The sequence below is a fragment of the Neolamprologus multifasciatus genome, chromosome 19 (assembly GCF_963576455.1).
Source record: "Neolamprologus multifasciatus chromosome 19, fNeoMul1.2, whole genome shotgun sequence".
Lineage (NCBI taxonomy): Eukaryota > Metazoa > Chordata > Actinopteri > Cichliformes > Cichlidae > Neolamprologus > Neolamprologus multifasciatus.
Window position 1 is genome coordinate 28,523,974 of NC_140457.1, and position 22,199 is coordinate 28,546,172.

The 22,199-nt window shown below is 42.0% G+C and overlaps 1 protein-coding gene across 2 annotated transcripts in view; it reads right to left on the reverse strand.

The window, feature by feature from the left end:
• Window positions 1–1,003: 1,003 nt before the first annotated feature.
• The window catches only part of bcl11ba (BCL11 transcription factor B a), a 37,537-nt gene continuing 16,341 nt past the window's right edge, over window positions 1,004–22,199 (reverse strand). For both annotated transcript variants that reach the window (XM_085143298.1, XM_085143299.1), the window contains exon 3: window positions 1,004–6,331. In XM_085143298.1, the coding sequence (XP_084999424.1) occupies window positions 4,332–6,331 (2,000 nt within the window). In that variant the 3' untranslated portion in view covers window positions 1,004–4,331. The remainder of the gene's footprint in view (window positions 6,332–22,199) is intronic.

A 22,199-nucleotide genomic window follows, 5' to 3' on the forward strand; every position in this document is an offset into this window, starting at 1 on the left:
TTGATTATCTTGGTCCACAAAAATAAATCAAAGCGTCTCTGCTTTCAGTTGTTGTTGTTGTTGTTGTGTGTGTGTGTGTGTGTGTGTGTGTGTGTGTGTGTGTTCTGTCAAATTAAACTGAAAAGAGACTGAAAATAGCAGTGAAATAAGAGTCTATAACTGTACAGTTATTTATGATATTATCATTTTTCATTATTTACATAATTTTCAGTTCATTTTTAAATACATTATTATTCATTTAAAATACTATTTTATCGTCCAGTGTAATCATGTCGACAGAGTAATAAAGTATATTGTTTAACACTTGATTAAATTAGGTAAAATATTAAAGTTATTTATGAGTTGCACTGACATTATTTTTTATTATGTTGTATAATTACATTTTAAATATTCAATAATGGAAAATAGCAAACAAACAAACTTTGATGAGTTGACTGGTTTCAGTGGTCTTGATTAAAAAAGAAGAAGCAGACAGAGGAAGTCTGAAAGTCACGTTTACTGGAATCAGCCAATGGCGTCCACAGGCCTCAGTGATGTCACAGCAGCCTTTGAGTTTGTGTATTTAAATAAAGGAACTTTGAAAACAGCATTACAACCCTCCTCCAAATAAGCCCCTCCCCTCTGCTTTCAAACATCATTACCAACAGTGACAGTGTCTCGCTTCATTCTGCGTTGTATTTTCAGAACTATATTTATCAGTGTGTTTCAGTACAAACATGTGGCATTTTGATTGATTGTGAATACAGGAAATGTGTGCTATCACAGCTCCAAGCGTTTGCTTTAGCGCTGTTCCTGGGATTGTGGTTTCTGTGGTCCACTGCTGCAGTGCTAATTGTGCGTCATTGTAATTTAGACTCAATGTTTTCAGAGCTTTAGTAAAATGAGAGGCTGATGACTTCATTGTGTGTTTCTGTTGGTGTTTTCGTTATTTGTTTGACTTTTTCCTGTGGTCACTTTGTGTTTAACCAGCTCAAAGAACAAACTGAGACAAACAACCAAAGGATAAAGAAACGTAACAGCTTGTATTTGTGCTCTGTTCTCATGCCGAGAAATATCAACGTGGGAGGCGTGTGCCTGAAAACTGACATGGAGGTCACAAAGGTCAAACAGAACAGCCACGTCCACCCTCTTCCCCAAAACACGGGGAGTTCACTGCCAGTGCCAGTTAGAAATCACAAAAAGTCAAAGAAAATGAAAAACAGCGTCATCATAAAAAACTATGTACAACCAATGGAGCAGTAAACAAAACATCAGTGTGTGTTTTTGTCGCAAAAAGGCTGCTTAACAACCTTTATTTGATCCCATTCTGTACAACATGATTCATTACAACAGTACAAATTCATCAGGTTCTGTTTGTCCCACACAGCGAGAGGAGAAACAGGCTGTGGCCGCCCGTCGTCGGAGTGGGATGTGTCGTTAAACTCACCGGCCCCTCTGCATCCCCATATAAGATCAACACATCTCCAGGTACTCACAGTACCCTATTCACAAAGGATGCACATAGTCTACAAGGTTTTTTTTTCAGTTTGTTTTTTTTAAGACAAGCTCCTTAGGAATGACAGCAAGTGCCTACACATGTATTTCAAACCATCCATGAAGAATACTCCGTTCCAGAAGAAGAAAAATAGATACAAGTCAGGATTCTCAGTGTTTCTTCCTGAAAAAGACGGGAGCCACCCTCCACCCTCACCACCCTCCACCCTCACCACCCTACTATCAAAGTGTGTTACAGCTCAGCATTTTTTTAATTCATTTATTTTATAATTTTTTAATTTAATTACACCCAAGGCAGAATAAAAGTTACTAAAATTGAAGACTTTTACAATTACAGTGACAAAAACAGTTTAAGAGACCCACAATTTAAACTGGACTGTAACGTAAAAAGAATTAAAAAAACAACCTTTTTATAGTCTTGTAAAATGCCCAGGCATTCTCCAATATTACAAATACTGGTATACTTTTACAGTAAACAACAAAAATGTAATATATAGTCATATATATTTATATACTAAAACCCCATCACCAAAAGAAAAGAACACAAGAAAGGAAAAACAATGTACACGTTGCCACTTTGGCGTTCAGAGAAAGTTTCAAAGCAAACCTGAAAGAAATGTTTCAAACTCACATACACACACATATTATTTTTACCCTTGTATCAATACTGTAAACTTATTTTAAGACAGAGTGCACTAAATTCTGATCTTCTTAGTTACTGCTTTTCCTGATTTTTGTCCAGTCTCTTCCCTAACTCTTTGTGTGGCTTTTTGTCCTCTTCTTGACTTTCTGTTGAGGGACAGACTCGTTTCATATAACTCTATATATAGGTTTGTGCCTTTATATGTACATATGAATACATATATACACACACAGACACGTTGATGTTGTGCTGGGTACTCGTCATTGTAAACTCAGCATTGTTACGTTTGTATTAATTTAGATTTTTCTGTTTAACGGTCACATTACACAGTAAAGTTGATACGTTTGAGCTTTCGTTTAATTTGTTACTTCATAACAAATGTTGCATTTGTCAAAGATAATAAATAGGAAGGTCATTGGTCAAGGCACACTCATGTCAATTTGAATGGCAGTACAAAAACTGTCCCAAATAAATTATTATTCTTATTAATTTACAGTGCCAACATTGGGAAAGACAAGCCTAGCAACCATGGGCACTTTAGTACCAGGTGATCCCAAGCTCCAGGCCCTTTAGTGTGTGTCTGTTGTTCAGAGCTGCGAGTTTGTACACTGACAAAAGTGCCATTATGAAGGTGAAAAGGGCTTAAAGAAAACTGATTCATGGTTTTTAAAATAACAACAGGACATGAGGCAAACTGATAAATTAATTTTATTATTTCAGCACTCAACTAACAATCAATAATTTAAATTTCTAGAGAGGTGGCTTCATCAATCAAACTGTACAAGCACTAGAATGCAATAAGTCCAAATTTACTACTAATGCAAGTTCAACAAATTGTCATGTATTTTAGCACAAAATGCATAGGGATCTGGCTTTTATTATTATTTTATTATTTTAGAAATAAAACTTTGAGGTCTTAACATCCACTAGGTTGCCAGTGACCTGTTTAGGCTTCACGTGTACTGTTTCTATGTCATTTCTGCTTATGCAAATCTAAATGTAAATTTTAATGACCCTTCCATTACATACAGCCAAATACAGACAGATTCCATACAAAGTGGAAGAATTGAACCTAATCATGAGATTAAAGAGGACACTTGTGAGCTGGTGGATGTTAAGGCTAAAACTTCAGCCACGTGAGGGGTAAAACTGTCTCTAACGATTACAACCTATGATGAAATAAATGCTTTGCAAGTTGTTTGCCAAGGGGCAACACAGGAGTGAACAGGTAAATAAAGGAAAGTAGTACAGTTTACCCTGAGATGTCCCTGTGTTCTCTCGGTCTCATTGTTCTATTTCTTGCTACGCATACTCGTCATGGCTTCGTGCTCTCTCCTAATAAATAACACAGATCATATGGCTTCATGCAAAAGAGTGCATGGGTGTATGAATGTAGATGAGATGGTGTTAAAACAAAACAAAGGGAAAGATGTTGTAGCGTTGTTGGAGCTCGGCACTATGTACCAGTCAGCAGCTGCCTCACCTATCATCAGCTTCTTGTGGCTGGTTAGGGTGTTTTCACGAGGAGACGGGTTTACGAACCTTGGGATCCTCTTTCATTTTACATTTATCGTCAAATATGACACTCGGTGCTATATATCCAATTATATTGACATGTTTTACAGTCAGTTCATGCTACAATGCCAAAGGATTGTTGTTCGCGTATCACATAAAATAGACTAGTTCTAGCATTCTCAGTTAACACCACTTTCAAATTGAAGATTGATTCAGCTTTTCAAGAAATTACACATTTAGCTTAATATACAATTTCCTACAAGAAGTGGCCAAAAAAAAAGAGACAAAATGGATTTGTGTCCTCTAAGGAACTCTCAGGATATCACGTGGGTTTAAAAAAAAACAGTAATGCAAAAAAAAACAATAAAAAAAATTCTAATAAAAATGTACCTGCACATGCCAAAATACAAAATCCAATAAATACAGAAATTATTGCACAGTTAAAGGCTCCATATATTTTATAACTCAACTGACGGATTGTTTAAAAACGAATGCCACATAAGGCAGTTTAGACAGCTTCAGTTGATCTCTGTTTTCACGGTTTTTTTTCTCAGTTGGCAGTTTATTTAATCAAAGACACAATTAAAATTAACCCAAAATTAATATCTTATAAAAAAAGTATCCAGCTACCCCTTTTTGTTATTTTGAAGTCAAAGAGTACGGAAACAGGGAATTAGCTTTAGGCCCTCTCTGTTTGTTCAAGTTTGACCTCACTGGTCATCAAATGTTCTCCGTGCCACTTTTTCATATGTTTCTCCAGGGTGCTGTACACGCTGAAGGGCATTTGGCAAATGTCACAGCGATAGACCTCCTTACCATGCTGGCCGTGTGTCTTCATGTGGCGTGTGAGCTTGGAGCTCTGGGCACAGGCATAGTTGCACAGCTCACACTTGTAGGGCCTTTCGCCAGTGTGACTACGCCGATGCACCGTCAGGTTGCTACAGTTCTTGAACACCTTACCACAGAACTCGCAGGTGTCGCACCTCCTGCTGTCCTTGGAACTAGGTCGACCTGGACCGGGGCCACCACCTAGATGAGGTGTGCTGCCCCCACTGGCGGTGCCGCTGCGGCCAGACAAACCCCCATCTAGCAAGTCACCTGGAGGGGTCGAGAAGCGCAGGCTGCCATTCTCTGAAGAGTGCTCAGAGGAGGTGGCAAAGGGCGATTGTCTGGAGTCACTGAAGCCTAGAAAAGGGTCTTTGATGAAGTGGCGTGAGGCAGCATAGCCAACCAACCACTGGGAGTACACATTCTCAGAAGGAATGTGGGGTACAGGGGGAATGTCCAAGTCCTTTTCTATCTTGATCCTCTTATTTGATGAGTTGGACAGGGTTGGGCTGGTAATGGGGGTGGGCTTACGGGGGAACAGACCTGAGAAAGAATCGCCGGAGCCACAGTTCCGGCCATTAATGGTTGTCCTCTCCTGTTGGTGGTCATCTATTTCCCCAGCCACTGAATCCTCATCTCCAGTATCCCGCTGGCCATCCAGGGCTCTCTTAGAGAAGGGCATCCTTTTACGATTGTCAACTATCAAATTATTGTACTGCTGTATGGAATTGAGCCCCCCACCTTCCACTATCTTCTCAAGGCCAAGGGACGACTTCTCCTCGGACAGAGGTTTAGAACCATTCTCCCTGTTCCGGTAGAACTCGGACTCCATGCTGAAATTTGATTCTGGTCGACTCTCATTCTCAAGCTCCTCTTCCTCTTCCTCCTCTTCTTCCTCCTCGTTGCCTTCCCCGTGGAAATCACCATCTCGGTTTTTCATGCCCTCGCCTGGCACGTCACTGGTGCCTGGTTCTGGGGAGCTCGTGGTGGATAAGCCATCATCCGAACGCCCCGTCAGGGATCCAGCCTTGTGCATGTGGGTCTTCATGTGGCGCTTCAGCTTGCTTGCCTGAGAGCAAGCGTGGTCACACAACTGGCACTTGTATGGTTTTTCTCCAGTATGGCTGCGCCGATGTACCACCAAGTTGCTCTGAAACTTGAAGGTTTTACCACAGAACTCACAGGACTTGACCTTGTTCTGGGTCTGGGGAGGGGTGGTGCTGTTTGGGGGCATTGGTGGCAATGGAGGAGTGCTCAGAAATGGCGATTTTGGCCCAGGCTGGAAGGGATTAGGGTTTAGTAGTCGATGCATAGGGTTAGGCCTGTTGGGTGATAATGGTGGTGTGGTGTTGTTAGTGTTCCCTGCTAACTCTCGTAACCGCCTGGAGAAGTCCATAGACTGGGACTCCATGGCCATAGGTGTTAGCCGCATCACCCTTTCAAAGGCACTGGGGTGCTGGGAGATGAGGCCCATTTCCTCTGCACTAAGGCGTTCCAGGCGATGGGGGTCCAGGTGATGGCGGGGAGGTGGAGTGACAAACGGAGGCGTACTGGGGAGACGGTTCTCTACAAAGCCTGGAGGAGGTTCACGGAGCAGGGGTGCTGTCATCCTCAGTAGGTGGAAAGGGTTGTTATCCCCTAGAAAGTTGGTGAGGGGGGACTGTGGGATGGAGTCGTTGCTAATGGGTGGAGGCATAGTGAGGCGTGGGGTGAGGGTTGCGCTGGAGGGGCTGGACTCCAGGTAAATGCGAATGCCGTGGGTGTTCTGGGCATGCTGCAGCAGGAACCAGGCGCTGGGAAAGGGTTGCTTACAGGTGGTGCATGTATAGCTCGAGGGCTCATCCCTTCCACCTGCAACAGACACAGAAACAATAAATTAAATATCTGAGCACAGATTCTTTTCTGTGAGATACATTAATGTGACCTCATTCATGATTTTAATTGATTTTAACTTTTTAAAAACGTGTCTGCGTTGTGTAAAGTTTCCTTGGCTGGAAGGCAGTGAGGTGCTGGAGTGTTTTATACTCTGCTTCGGACTGCTACTAGCTGCAAAGACTACGGGTACTCAGCTTGTCACATAAATTCTAATACTAATCATGTTTTGACAAGTGCATTTCCACCGTCACATTAGATCAGCACACACTCAATCCACGTACCAAGTGGTGCTCACTTAGTCCAGGGACTCTCTCACTAACAACTGCTATTACAGTGTACTATATGTGGCTGCTGTGTTTGATAGATAAACCGTTATGTGTGTAAGCAGGCTGGATGATTTTTCTCCAAGGATGACAGAAATAAATTGGCTAAAGTCATATTAGTTAGGACAAGAATAGTCATAGAAAAATAAAATCGTGTGTTTATCTGAATAAATTAATCTAAATCCTCAGTGTTTTATAACGTGGAGCAGAAACGTTGTGATTTCCTGTAACACTGAGCAGCCCAACATTTGTTAAACCCTATTCAGGGCTGAACCTGATGTATTGACTGTGTAGCTGGGCAACAACCAAGAGGCAGCGATAGCTGATGATAACACTTTTTCTTAAAATTATTTTATAATAATCATTATTTTATTTTTTTTTGTTTCACACATGGTACAGCAGTAATTCATTTCCCATATACAACCTTCCTTTCAATTAAAGTAACACTGTTTCCATGCATGAAAAGGAGCAGGAAGAAGAATAAATTCTAATCATAGTTAATAAAAGGTAAATTGATAAAGTAGGTGACGTTGTATAATTCATTACTTATATTTATTATAAGTGTTAGCAGAATGACAAATCTGTCAGTCATGCAGCTGAAATTAAGTGAAAAAAATAACAACAGAAAACCACAAAAAAGAAACACACACATTAAAAATCAACAGATTTTCAGAAGAAACCTTGTTTTTTAATTTTTTTAACAGATTTGAGTTTCAAATATTAAAAACCACTGATGTGCCATATAACTGAATCCAAACAGCAAACCTGACACACAAGTATAAACACACACACAGAGATAATGGTAATTATACGCTTGTTCTTGTATTCAGTGAAGTGTTGACCTAGTACACTCATTTCAGATACTGGGCAAAACATATGCTGCTCTAATTGTTGCCCTGTTAGCCTTATTTGGGCGTGTGTGTGTGTGTGTGTGTGTGTGTGTGTGTGTGTGTGTATACATGGCCATGACTCTTTTTGGCAGCCAAAGACACACGCACAAAATCACACAGACACACACACACACACATATATAAATACTGTTCTAATGTAGATGTGTTTTTATCAGACGTCACAGAGAAGCTAATATTTTTTAATTTCACATATCTCCAGTATAAATACAGTTTTCTCTATTTGCCTGTTTAAAAATATATATTTAAGGAATATATGAAATGTATTATTAGTCTACATTTTTAAAATTTCTGTGAAACACACGCAATATTTAATCTTTTTTTTTTATAAAATCTACAGAAATAAAATAATGCTTTGTTAGAATTCATCAATTTAATCATTAATTTATATTAAAAAAAATACTGCTCAGCATCTCTTGCTTGCAAAAGATTGTGTGCATGTTTGTGTGTGTGTGCATGTTTGTGTGTGTGCGTTAAGTGGCTAGAGGTGGAACAGCTGTTTAGCTCCACAGTCCTGTATAGCCTTTTGACTTAATTATAGCAGACCGCACGCACACACACACAGACGCACACACACAATAAAAATAACAGCTCCCCGTGTCTCAGCTTTTGTTGGCAAGTTTCTCTCACAGACACACACACACGCACACACACAGACACACACACACAAGCTGTTTTAGTGCTGAATCTTAAGTGAATCTTAAGACCCTTAACACTCAAAAAAAAACCACCACCTCCAACCCCGTCTCTGTTAGCTTGACCCCCTTCTCTTCTTCTCCTGTCTTCTGCTGACAGAAGTCATTGGAATGTGTGTGTGTGTGTGTGTGTGCGCGTGTGTGTGAGCAAACGGAACAGGGAGCGAGAAATAGAGAACGCGCCATTTCACTCTGGCCGCAGTGGAGGGAGCGGGTCATGGTTTTTGCTTGGGGGAAGTGTGTGTGTGTGTGTGTGTGTGTGTGTGTGCGCGCGCGCCCTCCCAGGGGAAAGGAGTCTAACGCAGATGGCAAATAAAGTATGCAGCCTGAGGCGAGAGCACATTATGCTAATTCTAATGTCAGCTGTACTTTAATATACGACTCTATTTAATCACCCCATTATTTCCTATTTCCATATGAAAAAACAGAGCGAGCGAGGGAGAGCGAGGGAGCTGCTCATCACTTTATTTGGTAGAACGCAGAGGGCCGTGCTTTATGGAGGGATGAGAAAACACACTCCCCTCCTCAGCATCTGCACGGATACACTGTGCTGTGTGTTTGTGTCGAACGCGCACACACACACACGCGGCTTGAGTTACGACCCACTGTACGTCCGTTTACAGTAAGTGTGGACCGCGTGCTTCAGTAAAGGTTATAGTAGTTCATTTTGAGCACCCAGTTTTGTCCTTTATAGAAAAGATGATTTTCCATGACAGATAAACTTTAACTTAGCTGAATTATGTTGTAAAAAAACACGTTTGCTTACTTTGCTGTTATTTAACTCGACTTTGCTGCTTTTACATCTCACTGTTCAGTGTCCATCTGTCAAGACAACACTACCTTAATGTGCTCCTGCTGTTCACATGGCCTCTTCAGCTGCCAGACAAAAGCAAAAACTGTGTGAAGATCCTCTGACTGCTCTCACCGCAGAGATGCGGGGCAACAGCGGCGCTGACACATCACAGGAGGAAACGGTATCTTTGTGGCTTAAATAGACTTCCAGATCGAGAGGGTGTGTTTGGTCTGTGATGTGACGAGGACGAGGGATGTTAGTGTTTCCTGTCTGAACTGGCTTTATTTTAGTGAAACTCCCATTTGAAATGCTTCATGATGAAATAATTACAGCTGCAGTTCGGTGTCCAGCCTTTCTCTGCAGATATGCTACAAATAAAATTGGGGAGTGATCCCAAATATCCCCCCTGGAAATTCTGCAGCTCATCGTTCATCAGATTGGACGAGTGAAGGTGCAGTTTGAGTCGCCTGCTGAGCTAACGTGCAGCTTTATTTGTTTAATCACACGATGTAGGCCGATGTGCCGTTTTCTTTCAAAAATGACCAAATGAGGTCAAAAGCAGGAAAGTGTACGATTCCATCAGAGCCACTGTTGGCCTTACTGTGCAGTCGTGGCAGCTGCATCAAATATGTGATGTTTGTTGAAATAAATAAACAATAAACCTTAATGTAAGTTTTAAAATCAATTACAGTTGGTTCTAAATGACAGACAACAACAGCTCATATATATGTGCTCCAATCAGTTCATGTTTCAATCACAGGAAACAGAAATAATTATTTTTAAATGTGGAAACCTCAGAGGTGCTGACAAAACTGAGCAACTTAAACTCTCCATTCAAACCCATCCGTCCATAAACTCTAAGACTGACGCTGTGTGCAGCCTGGCTCACACACACACACACACACACACACCTTCAGTATGCATAATGTCACATTATTAGACACGACCCTACGGACACTAAATATCATCGACATGTGATGAGAAGATGAATTTTAATATGATTTATTTCCTCTCAAACAAATACGCAGCGATCGTCTGGACTGGAAGGATTCTCCCAGTTGAAACCAGTGATAATGGTGTGTGTGTGTGTGTGTGTGTGTGTGTGTGTGTGTGTGTGTGTGTGTGTGTGTCCAGTGGCACATGCAGCAGCCACGTTTTAAGTAATCTCTCTTCTTCATTTCTCTTCCCGGGTTCACTTTCACACAGTATAAAACTCTCATTACTGTCAGATTCCAATTTTCACTATGATTCAATTTGCCGTAATTACTGTTGCTGCCGCTAATAAAAAAAGGGAAGAGTGGGAATGTCTAGAAAAGCAAAGGTGCAAAGGTCAACTGGCAGTTAGCAGCATTCATTTTCATCTCAGTGTATTCATCTGGGGCGGCTAATGGCCCAATTTTCTCCTCCTCGGTCCTCAATAAATATCGCTGGAATTACAGGTTAAATAGCCAAATTAAATCACAGCTATTACAGTTGAAGGAGGGAGGAAGAGATGTACAATTAAAGCAGACGCACGGATCAACACAAATGTGTGCGATAAATGCAGCGAGTGTCAGCCGAGGCCGTGAGGATTATTGTGTCAGAGATCCTTTTCCTTTATGGCGACACAGACTCGTCTTTCCTCTCAGGCTGCAGCGAGTCCTTTGCTTTTCTTATATAGAGAAAAATATCAAATGAATTTTACTACAACTACAGTTAAATGTCAGCAACACCAGCTCCAGTCGCCCCGCAACTTTATAAGATCAAAGTAAAATTCCTGGATCGGAGCAAATTCCCGGGGGCTCCACCCACCCCTGCTTCTGCTAAATTATTTTTATCCTCAGTGGGGTTACGTTTCTATCCCCACACTCTGGTTTTTACACTGCAGCACAAACAATACTCAAATCAGAAATTGCCTTTAAATTGAATTTCAAATTGAATTTCCGAGCTCACGAGGGGCGACTCGGAGATCACGTCCTGACTTGTGCCGTCAAGCGTCGCTGTTTCAATATATGTAGGAAAGCAAAGCCTGACAGAAAAGTCCTGGAAATGTTCCTTATGAGTCTAAACTGCACGTTGGATGATCTACATCCCTCACAGAGATGAGATCTTCTACCTTCAGCTTATTGAGCTGCAGTTCTGCACCGAGGCTTCTGTCTCACAGCTCACAGGTAGAAACGTCGCTCAAGGTTCCTGAAGAAATTTTATACACACAGCTTGTTGACTTTGCAACTGATCGAGCAGCCTCGCTCAGTGTGAAAAGAGTTCCCCCGTCCTCGACTTAATTCACTGCACCACTCAACGTTAGCGCCTGCGGGCCACGATGCTGTAAAACACATTCAGAGCTCAAAGTCCAAAAGATTCTGTCCACAGATTTGCAGATGAGGGTGAAAGAGATGATGTTCTGCAGCAAAGCAGAAACAATCAATGCACGCTGTTTCTTTATTGTTTTAACGACCAAATCTAGCCTTTGATCTTCTTGCAAACTGCACCCTGCATATATGCCTTTACACACACTGAGTTACTGAAATAACCCACGGCAGGTTTCACAAAGATAGAGTAGACTGGTACGCAGCGTCAGGCCAGTTCTGCTCATAGATAAAACTAATGCAAATTAGGCAGCTTTACAAAAATAAAGATAAAGTCATTTTAGGCCTAAAGTTTCCACTTTACTTCATGCTAACTCAAACACCTAATGTTATTCGTTGCAATAGCAATTTCTGCAATAAGCTAAAAAGAAGAACAAAGACGGCTGATCTGAGGGGAAACGCTCCCTTCATAAAGTGTGATTCATCATTAAATCTTTAGTTTACTTAAACCATCATCAGGGAAAACACAGTTTGTTCCATTATAAAGATATCAGCACAGATGCTTCTGATGTCTTCTTTGCCATCACGTTTGAATGTTCAACACCTGAATATGTGTTTGTTCGAGCCAATAAAGTCCAAACATTTTGATGTTTTTTCTCTTGAAAGCTTCCGTTTAAGTGTTAACAGGAACAAAACAACACATTGACCAAATCCAACCACGAACTCCGACACGACAGTTTACAACAACCTGGTTGATTTTAACTTTACCAGGTTAAGCAGCCGTTTAACACGTTTGTTTTACCTTTGTGAGGCTTTTCCACACCAAAAACATGAAAGCTGTGATGAGAAGCGCAGGGACTGTGTGTGTACATCTGTGTGTACATCTGTGTGTACATCTGTGTGTACATGTTCTCCTCTTGGCCTTTTGTCCCACTTGTAAAAAGTTTCCTGACATTTTTTTGCATACTTAAGCTGCGTTATTATTCTTCCATGGTGACCCCTGACCTCACACAGAGCTCTCCTCCTGCACGACTCACTATCAAGCATGGCAGCAAAGCAAACCAGGCACCGTGTTTGCCCACTCTTACATGCGTGGACACTCGACATACCTCACTGTCACGGTAGAGGACACTTCTCTCTAAACAGGTGTTTATTTGGTGTGTGTGTCTCCAGCCAATGAGATCGTTTCAAGTTCATTTGGTGCAGAGTTAAAGTATTCTGTTAGATTTCAATGACGTGTGCAGAGAGCAGCTTTTTCACACCGTTCACCATGTGTCCATAAATAAAATCACAACAACACCACAGCAGCAGCTGTGATTAAACCACTTTAGCTGTGCAAATATGAGGATCTGTTCTTTTCTCCAGCATCAGCCTTTAGTGACTGTTGGACTGAAGTTTAAACTCTTCCTACTGTCAGCCTACACGCTCAGCTGGGTGATTATTAGAGGTGGGAATCACCACACATCCCACGATACGATATTATCACGATACTTAACTCACGATACGATATTATTGCAATTTTTTGAAATATTTTGCGATATTCAGATTCTGTACATAAAGGTAAACTTTATCAATCATCATTTTCTCTAATATCAAAGTCTCACACTCAGTCTTTCTCTCATTTCAGTTTGATTGTTGACAAACTGAACGGTTTGTATTACAGTCTAGTCCAACTTAACTGAATCAACCATCTGGTACAATTATAGCTATTCTGAACTATGCAGTTTATGAAAACTATGCAGCCCCTTCAGCAACTGAAGAATTTGAAAGTAAATTAAAACAAAATATAATTTTACATTAAATAAAAAAGTTTTAAACTTAATTAAAATAAAACATGTCTTAAATTAAAATAAGTAAACTGTCATGTTTATTAAACACATTTGGACAGTGAAGGAATGTCAGGATTCTTGTTCAGAAAAAGGAGCTGATCAACATGCTCTGAAGTCAGAGCACAAAAACCTTTTTGTAACAAAATATCGATTTCTGCTGTCCCTGTATCCATACATTATTAGCAAACAAAATATCACCATACTACACAGTATCCATTTTTCCCCACCTCTACTGATTTGATTTGTCCAAAGTGAAACACTAAATGGAAAGTTTAGTGCTTGGTTCGGATTTGGTGCTAATTCCAGGTGATAGCCTGAGTTCATAAACTGGAGATAAAAATCATTTTCTTTGCAGACAGAGTGAATTTTCTCAGAAACTATTTTCTCAGCTTATTCGTACGAGCTGCTTATAACCAACTGTTTTCAGTAACAACACTTTGGCTACGTCCTCACGTACACGGTGTTTTTGAAAACTGAGATTTTCCGTTTCCTTTTTTTTTTTATCCCATCCACACGTGCAGTTTTGGAAAAATATCTCCGTCCACATGTGAACACTAAAAACAAAATGTTGGCCAATCAGAAGTCGAGAAACCTGGGAGGGAACAGCTAAACAGGGTTTTGTACCCTCACAAAAACTGAAGGGTTTTTCTGGAAAAGCAGCTAATTTTGTGTTACTTTTCAAGTGGCTTCATCATTTCAAATGTTAATAACAAAAGACAGTATTTGTCTGTTTTAGGAACTGAGGAATAAATCAAATGTACATACATTAAATATTTTAAAAATTAAATTTATTTAAAACGACGTGGGGGTTTCGTGTTGTGAGAGCATCTGTGAAGTTCACTCTGACTCCAGTAACTGTGCACGTGTAAGTGTGTAAAGCTGCCGATAGATTAACAGCAACAACATTTTCTCTTCTTCTATTGTACAAATTAATCTCATGTAAACAATAACATTGCGTGACATCAAAAATGGCGCACAGCTTTGACGTTACGTGAGTGAATCTCAGTTTTCCTCGTCCACACGAAAACGCCGTTTACGTGTGGACGAAAGGCCCAAACGCAGAAGACAAAGACGATGCGTGACACATTTACACTTGTGTATATTTGAAGAGGCAAACCCTGACTTTTACTGTATCCCTGTTTCAAAGACTGTGCTCAGCTCTCGATAGCTGGTTGTTTTCCCCAAACACTACATGGATCACTGAAGTCACTGCTGTAAGGAGCTGCAGCCTTGTTTTGGTTAAAAAGCAACACCTGACAGTTGGAACAAAGTGCATCGACATCCAGCATCAACATTATTCAGACTCTGCTGCTCTCTGCTGCCTCACTCTCTCAGCATGTGCTGAACTTTAGCATTACCCCATCTTCTCTGCACGTTATCCAGCCAACAAAGGATTATGGTTGTGCACACAAATGTGTATACAAGCCGTGCACTCATGACAAATCAAGGAGGGGGTGGGAGGGAGGGGGCTTTGACATTCTGGGAATGTTAAAGGAAGGCTTAGCTCATCACAGCCAAATTAGAGTGCATTTAGCTCATTAGGGAAGTGGAGCAGCAGCGAGAGGAAGACGAGGACAAAGACGAGATGCTCCGTCCCTCTCGCCACACGACGAGTGGTCCTGCAGTCAAAATGAGGGGGTGAGATGCAATCCAAAACAAACTGCTGCAGCGAGCTGTGTGTGTGTGTCTGTCTCTGTGCCCTGTTAACAAATTAGAGGGATTACCAGAGGAGAGTGCCAGAGCATACCAGCTAATCCCACACACTGGCCCGCACCACTGCACCTGGGGAGCGCGAGTGAAGCTGTGTGTGTGAGGAAGAAGCTCTCGCTGTCACCAATAGGCTCTACACAAGGCTTCATCCTGCCCATACACAGCCTCTGAAGCCTGCGGGGGGGGGGGGCGCCTAATCCTGGACACACACATATGCACATGGCGTGGAGGAGCACCTGATACCTGTCACTCTGTCAGCATGTGGACTTTGTGTTTGCAGTTGAAAGTAAGCCGGGACCATTAGCCTTACAGGAGCAAGTGGGAGGTGATACGTGATTAACTGATCGAGTGCAGATGTGGCACATAAAGGGTAAATCCAGCCCAACTCTCCAGGACAACAGCTGCTGCTTCTGCTAAACAGAGAAACAAGAACAAACATGTTTGTGTTACTTTAAAAAATGCCCGGCGCTCAGGCTCGTGGAGCGTCTGGCTTTCGTCTGGAGGTGAAGTCATCGACATGTTGTCAGGTGAAGACTTGGTTTGGTTTCTGTAGCCACAATAAAGAAACGCTGCCACGAGCTTGATTCCACTAAGACGGCAGTCCAACACATTTTTGGAAGCCCTCGCCATCTCCTCTACGTCTCCCTGTCACCTGTCCCGTCCAAATCCCTCCCCACCCATCCTCCTCCTCCTGCACACTGCCAAGTGGGAGTCTCCTGGAACACACAACACACACATATGCCTGCAGCTCCGTCCAAGACTATGATGTAGCGGCGCACCTCCTGTTTGAATAAGACATATTACAGCTTTGCCCGACACCAGCATCAAGAAAAGACTTCCTCTGTTGTTCTGGTGTCTTTCTCCCTCGTTTCATCACAAACCAGGTTCATGACTTTAACTCTGCTCCTCGTGATCAGCTTCAGCTTTTCACCACAGCAAAGCATCTGAGTGTAATCTTTAGCAGCTATTTAAACGTCTTCTCCCCTAAAACTGCAAAACAGGAAAAAGGAGACGTATTTGACTTGACCAACTTGATCTGTGGACGCAGAAGCAGAAGTACAATAGGGGGTTAATGGTGGAGGAGTGTAGACTGCGCTTTGAATGTTTTGGTCAGACTCCACTTGTTTATACAGAAACAGCAGTGAGACGTAGAAGCAGGAAGGAAAGTGGGGCAGGTCGAGAGCAGATCCAGACCAGAAGGGGGTTAGGGGAGGACACGGATGGAGGGATGAGGAGACGGGTCTGTGCTGGAGGCCCTTATAAGGGCTGCATGACTGCAGAGCTCCGGAAAGGCTGCGTTGTTAATGCTCAAGCATATACCTGCAGGCGGGGGGGGCCCATGCAATCGTCACATTATATAATGTAGCAGAGTCATACTGATTCATAGCAGTGATTTCAGTTTCATCCACCGAGTCTGCACAGAGCCCTTCCAGGATACACCTACACCTACTGGTGGCTCCGAGTGAAATCTTCTAACGGAAAAAAGGCTAAAATGCCAAAATGCGTAAGTGAGCTGAAACATAACAACTTCAGTTTGTGGCTGAAATGCCCCCAAGTGGTGACGAGTGGGTCGTAACAGTTTCACATGTCTGTATTAACTCTTTAAGACCTACCATAGAACCAAGTCCGCCAGAGCTTATATTATATGTTTACATGCTGTGGAGCCATTTTTGGGAGCATGTCAAGTTGATATACATCAATACAACCATTATAGCCCAGATTTTAATAATATGTCTGCATTAAGTGCATAGTAATTACATAAATTGCAAAAAAGTGCAATAAACTGCAAAAAAAAAATGAAATTCGTTTTTGTTTTTTTAACATATATTTTTAGTTAGAGAAATTTAAGAGGCTTATTCCTCAAAACTGTAAATACAAAAAAGTTGCACAAAATAGTTTCCCACCACAGGAAATTTATTTTGAGTGTCTTCATAGTTTTATTTTTGAAATACACCAATTTTTATATACTGCAGGAAAAACGAAAATAAATATTATAATGCAAATTTGCAAAAAAGCAGCATATGCATCAAAATAAACTATTTCCAGCAGTGCAATATGAGTCCTAAGCATCCCAGAAACCACACAGAAAGTCATAAAGTCAAACATAACTTTTAAAAACACCAGTATAGGCTCATGAGGCCCTGATGGTAAAAAACTACATTTCCGAAAAATGACGTCACTTCCGGTTTCGGGCAGGTCATGGCGGATATGCGATAGTTCACGCTGATGGACGTAGGAAGTGTTACAGCTGATCGGATCAGCAAAGCGTGTTTCTGGAATATTATGTTTTTGTTGCTGCAAGTGCTTTTTATGCAGTTTTTGCAAAGTTATATGTGGAAGGAAACTGTGACCGAGGACAAGCTGATGGCATAAGATGTAAGTACAACTCCTCCAGGTTTCATATGCAGAAAAATTATTGCGCTAGCTCACGTGGTTGCAGAGCTACCGGGATTTAAAAGTAGTTACGCAAAACAGAGCGTGCTGCTCTGACCGGCTTTAAAGGGTTAAAAGCACATTAAACTAGTTTAACTGCAGCTTAGAAAACCGAACAATCGCCACGTGACTCACACAGAACCGGTTTCGACAGACAGTGAACTGGTCGGCCATCTGTGAACAGCTGACATGGTGTGACTGGTTGTTACCATCAACACTGGTTAAGTGCTAAAGTACAGCAGCTTGTTAGCTCAAGTGTTTAGCAGGAGGAATGCACGACAGCCAAACATGTATTTTAGTAGTTAGTCTGGTACCAGAGCCAGGCCTCGTTTACTTTGTTTTTCATTGCAGGTTAGCATGAAGAGAAGTTTGAACATCAGCGAACTTACAGAAGGAAACTGAGGGAAACTCAATGACAAAGATCATCATTACCTCAGAAACTCCTGCCATTCCCAACGCCCCCTGACTTTAGCCCCACATTAACAAACCTTTCATAACTCACACCCTCTGATTCATCCTTCAGTTGGAAGACGAATCCTGCAGGTGCATGTCTGCATCTATATGTGAGGTTTGCAGCTGTTTTCTCTCTTACAGACGTTACAGGACAGAGAATCAGAAAGCTGCGTGGTTAGAGAGTTGGTTGGTGTGAGCCATCCTCATCAGACTGACGTACGTTTTTGTGCATGTGAGGGTTTTATCTCGGTTTTGCTAGCACGATCGCATCAGGATTCACTCGGCACATTTCCCACGCCATTGAAGCTCCTCATTGCAGCCAGTTGAGGACGTCCACACAGGTTAAGGCCACCTGTCACATGTTACCCACTGACCACTCACAGCTGAAAAAATCCCTCAGACGCTGCAGTTTTTGTCAGTGGGGGTCAAATAGCCTTTAGATGCCATAGTAGCGTGCTGTGGGGCCGGGGTAGCAAATGCAGTGGACGAGCCCTTTGATGATTAGACGAGTGTGAGGGAACCTGCCAAACTACAACGATCTCACATGCTTTTAATTTGCCAAACATTAAGTGGTGAAAAAGGGAATTTAAGGATCCTGCAGGAGCACAAACACAGGAGTGCGTATGAAGATGATCCTGAAATTAAAGATCCCAGTAACTCAGTGCACGAGAGAGATTTAAGTAGTATACCTGACAAGGTGGGCTTTTATTTTGAAATGCCAGTGCAGAAAGACCAGAGAGAAGCTGAAGCAAAGATCTGCCTGTTTCTCATCAGAGGCTGCTGCCTGTTGTTGGCCTACAGCCAGCATTGTTTACTTGGCCGGCCCCCTCAGCCTCGCTCTAAACACCAAATTATCCCAACAATTGGCAATTTTAGTCGAACCCACAGGTAAGAACGGCCGTTCCTATGGGGGGAGATGCTCACATGTGCTCTTGCTGCCTAAATAACAACAAATATTTATGACTTTACTGGCGTTCCTGTGAATCGGGACGTGGGCTGTTTTCTCCGAAGAAAAACTCAACGTTATTGATTTATTTACAGATTTATTTATTTTTTAGTGAGCATGAGAGATGGCAGCAGCCGAGAGTCTCTCCTCCAGCCCTCTTTTTGTTATCTGTGATGTTGCCCAGAGAAATCAATAGAACAACTGTAGCTAGCAAGCTTTGTTTATCCTTTCCTCTAAGTGAATAATTCACGGGTGTCAGCAGGGGTGAGGCGAAGCTTTGATACAAACGAAAGGGTTTGCTGTTTCTGGGAGGGGGGACTCTAACTCTCCCTTTATCCCCCAAAAGTCTGGAGGAGATGAGACACTGAGAGCAGCTGAAGGGTCCAAAGACTGAGAGACCACCGCTCTGATTCTGCAGCACTAGAACGTCCCTCACACAAAGTGAGTGAGTGTGAGCGCTGAAGGTGAAACACTGGACGGTGTGAGAACAACAAAGGAGACGTGTTACTGTGGCAGAGGAGGCGCACTAACTGGTTTTAAGGGTTTTACAGGATTTTAAAAAGCACAAAGGGAGAAAAGAAAACGCTCGAAAGCTTCTGTTGTGAACTTTGTTTGGCAGTTTTAAAGCTTGAGCTGGTTTATATTTGCTGAATTTTAGGCATACTGGTCAAACTGGCTGCAGCTGAGGAGGAAGAGCAGGTGGAAGGTTGTTGGTTTGATGCCTGCATGACAAACGTCCTCTGGTTCATCCGTCAGTGTGAATGAGTGAATGAGGCTTGTTGTACAAGGGGCTTTAACCCTTTAAGACCTACCGTAGAACCAAGTCCGCCAGAGCTTATATTATATGTTTACATGCTGTGGAGCCATTTTTGGGAGCATTTCAAGTTGATATACATCAATACAACCATTACAGCCTAAACTTTAATAATATGTCTGCATTAAGTGCATAGTAATTACATAAATTGCAAAAAAGTGCAATAAACTACAAAAAAATTGAAAATCGTTTTTGTTTTTTTAACATATATTTCTAGTTAGAGAAATTTAAGAGGCTTATCCCTCAAAACTGTAAATACAAAAAAGTTGCACAAAATAGTTTCCCACCACAGGAAATTTATTTTGAGTGTCTTCATAGTTTTATTTTTGAAATACACCAATTTTTATACACTGCAGGAAAAACGAAAATAAATATTATAATGCAAATTTGTAAAAAAAAGCAGCATATGCATCAAAATAAACTATTTCCAGCAGTGCAATATGAGTCCTAAGCATCCCAGAAACCACACAGAAAGTCATAAAGTCAAACATAACTTTTAAAAACACCAGTATAGGCTCATGAGGCCCTGATGGTAAAAAAAACTACATTTCCGCGAAAATGACGTCACTTCCGGTTTCGGGCAAGTCATGGCGGACATGCGATAGTTCGTGCTGATGGACGTAGGAAGTGTTATGAACAGCTGATCAGATCAGCAAAGCGTGTTTCTGGAATATTATGTTTTTGTTGCTGCAAGTGCTTTTTATGCAGTTTTTGCAAAGTTATATGTGGAAGGAAACTGTGACCGAGGACAAGCTGATGGCATAAGATGTAAGTACAACTCCTCCGAATTGTGCTAGCTCACGTGGTTGCAGAGCTACCGGGATTTAAAAGAAGTTACACAAAACAGAGCGTGCCGCTCCAACCGACTTTAAAGGGTTAAGCAACGTAGCAAAGAGGTAAATAAGAAACAGCCCATTTAGCATTTTAGCCTCACAGATCTTCTGTCTCTGTTTGGAAACACAGGTGCAAATTCATATAAAGGAGGAGATCCAGGTTTAGGTCACCAGAAGATCTCAGCCTGAAGCTGTAGTTGTAGTTTTTAGAAACACTTAACCTTTGCACAAATGCATTTTTCCATATTTCCAAAGTGTAGGTCAGGGTTACCCTGTAACCTCAGAGAGTTACAGGAAAATGCAGCAGCCACACAACAAACAGCAGCACTTTAGTTTCTGTCATAAAACACAGGAAAGGTTTAAATTGCTGGGATTATGTGTCCTACCTCCTCATGAAAGCCGAGGCAGTAAGTATGTGAAACCAGAGAGATTTAAAGCCTTCTAAACAAGGGGATCATCATGTATTTGTCAGGCTGTGTCACCCTCAGCTCTGCACACACACACACCTACATGCACGCACAATGAGGCAGCAAACATTTCCAGCAAAGTGGCTAAACCTCAGCGTCCCACCTTCGCCACGGATGCACAAAAGTCCTCGCTCGCTTGTAATTGAGGTTTAAATCTTTGGCTAACATCCTTCCATCCCTCACTCTTCACCAAACATGGACTGCACCAACACAGGCCCCTAATCCTTCCCAGTTTAACCAAGTGAGAAATTAGCTTTTGTTAAGTGGTGATTTGGCCGGTGTTAAACGCCGACAGGCTGTTGTAGAGAAGAGGGGCAGTCATGAGTCTCCCTCAGACTCAGCAAAACACTTGGATAATCCCATCGTGTCCGTGCGGCTGGACTGGGAACGCTGCTGCCTGCTGGTGAGCAGTGACAGTGCTGTCAAATTATTTTCAGTCAGGAGCTACGCCTCTGCCTGTGTAAAAAGGTCTGAAGCATCACTGGGCTGCTGTACATGTTACCTGTCTGTGAGGGGGTGTGTCTGTTTTGCAGCATGTACACAAAATCTAATCTTGGATGCAGAGTTGCAGCAAAAAGCAGCAGTGTGAACGTGACACTGGTGGAGATTCAGATCCTAAAGCTGGTGAGATAAAGTGGGTTGTTGTTGTGGTGCAGACACGACAGAGCACAGTGCTGTCAGTGACACAGCAGAGACATCCTTTGGTCTCAGGCCGAGCACATTGAGCAGTTAATTCAGAGAAGTCTGGGATTACGGGCGTTATGACAAAGCTGGGAGGCATATTCAAACACCAAATATTAATAATAATAAAGTTCTGTTAGACTGAACTGACGGTGACTAGCTTGCTAGTTTCCTGTGACCAGAGTCAGCCCAGATGACTCTGCACGGTGTCAGGGGGACAAAGTGCGTCCAGGCTTTACAAATGCACAAACGTGTCTTTGCTTCACCTTTGTTGCTGCAAATTAGATGCAAAAATGCAGCGTCTCGTGCTAACGACGAGTTCTTTTATTTATTTCAGCCCGAGTTTCCTGCACAGAGCGCTTGTGTGGAACACTTTCCAGACACCAGAAGTAGAGCTTGACAAATAGGTGAGTGTGGTGCGATTCTTTCTATTCTTACACTGCAGGGATGCACGTCCTCTCTACACGTGCATGATCCCAGCACACTTATCCCACTTTGCTCTATTTAAATCTTAATTATGGCTCCAGCATTGAAGTGATTCTCGTATACGTCAGGCTTGCAACATTTGAAAGCTTTGTCTGCATATTCTAAATCTGAATATATTTGATGGTGCTGAACTCATAGCGTTGAACATACAAAGAAAACAGAAGCATCCGTGTGACATGAATGTG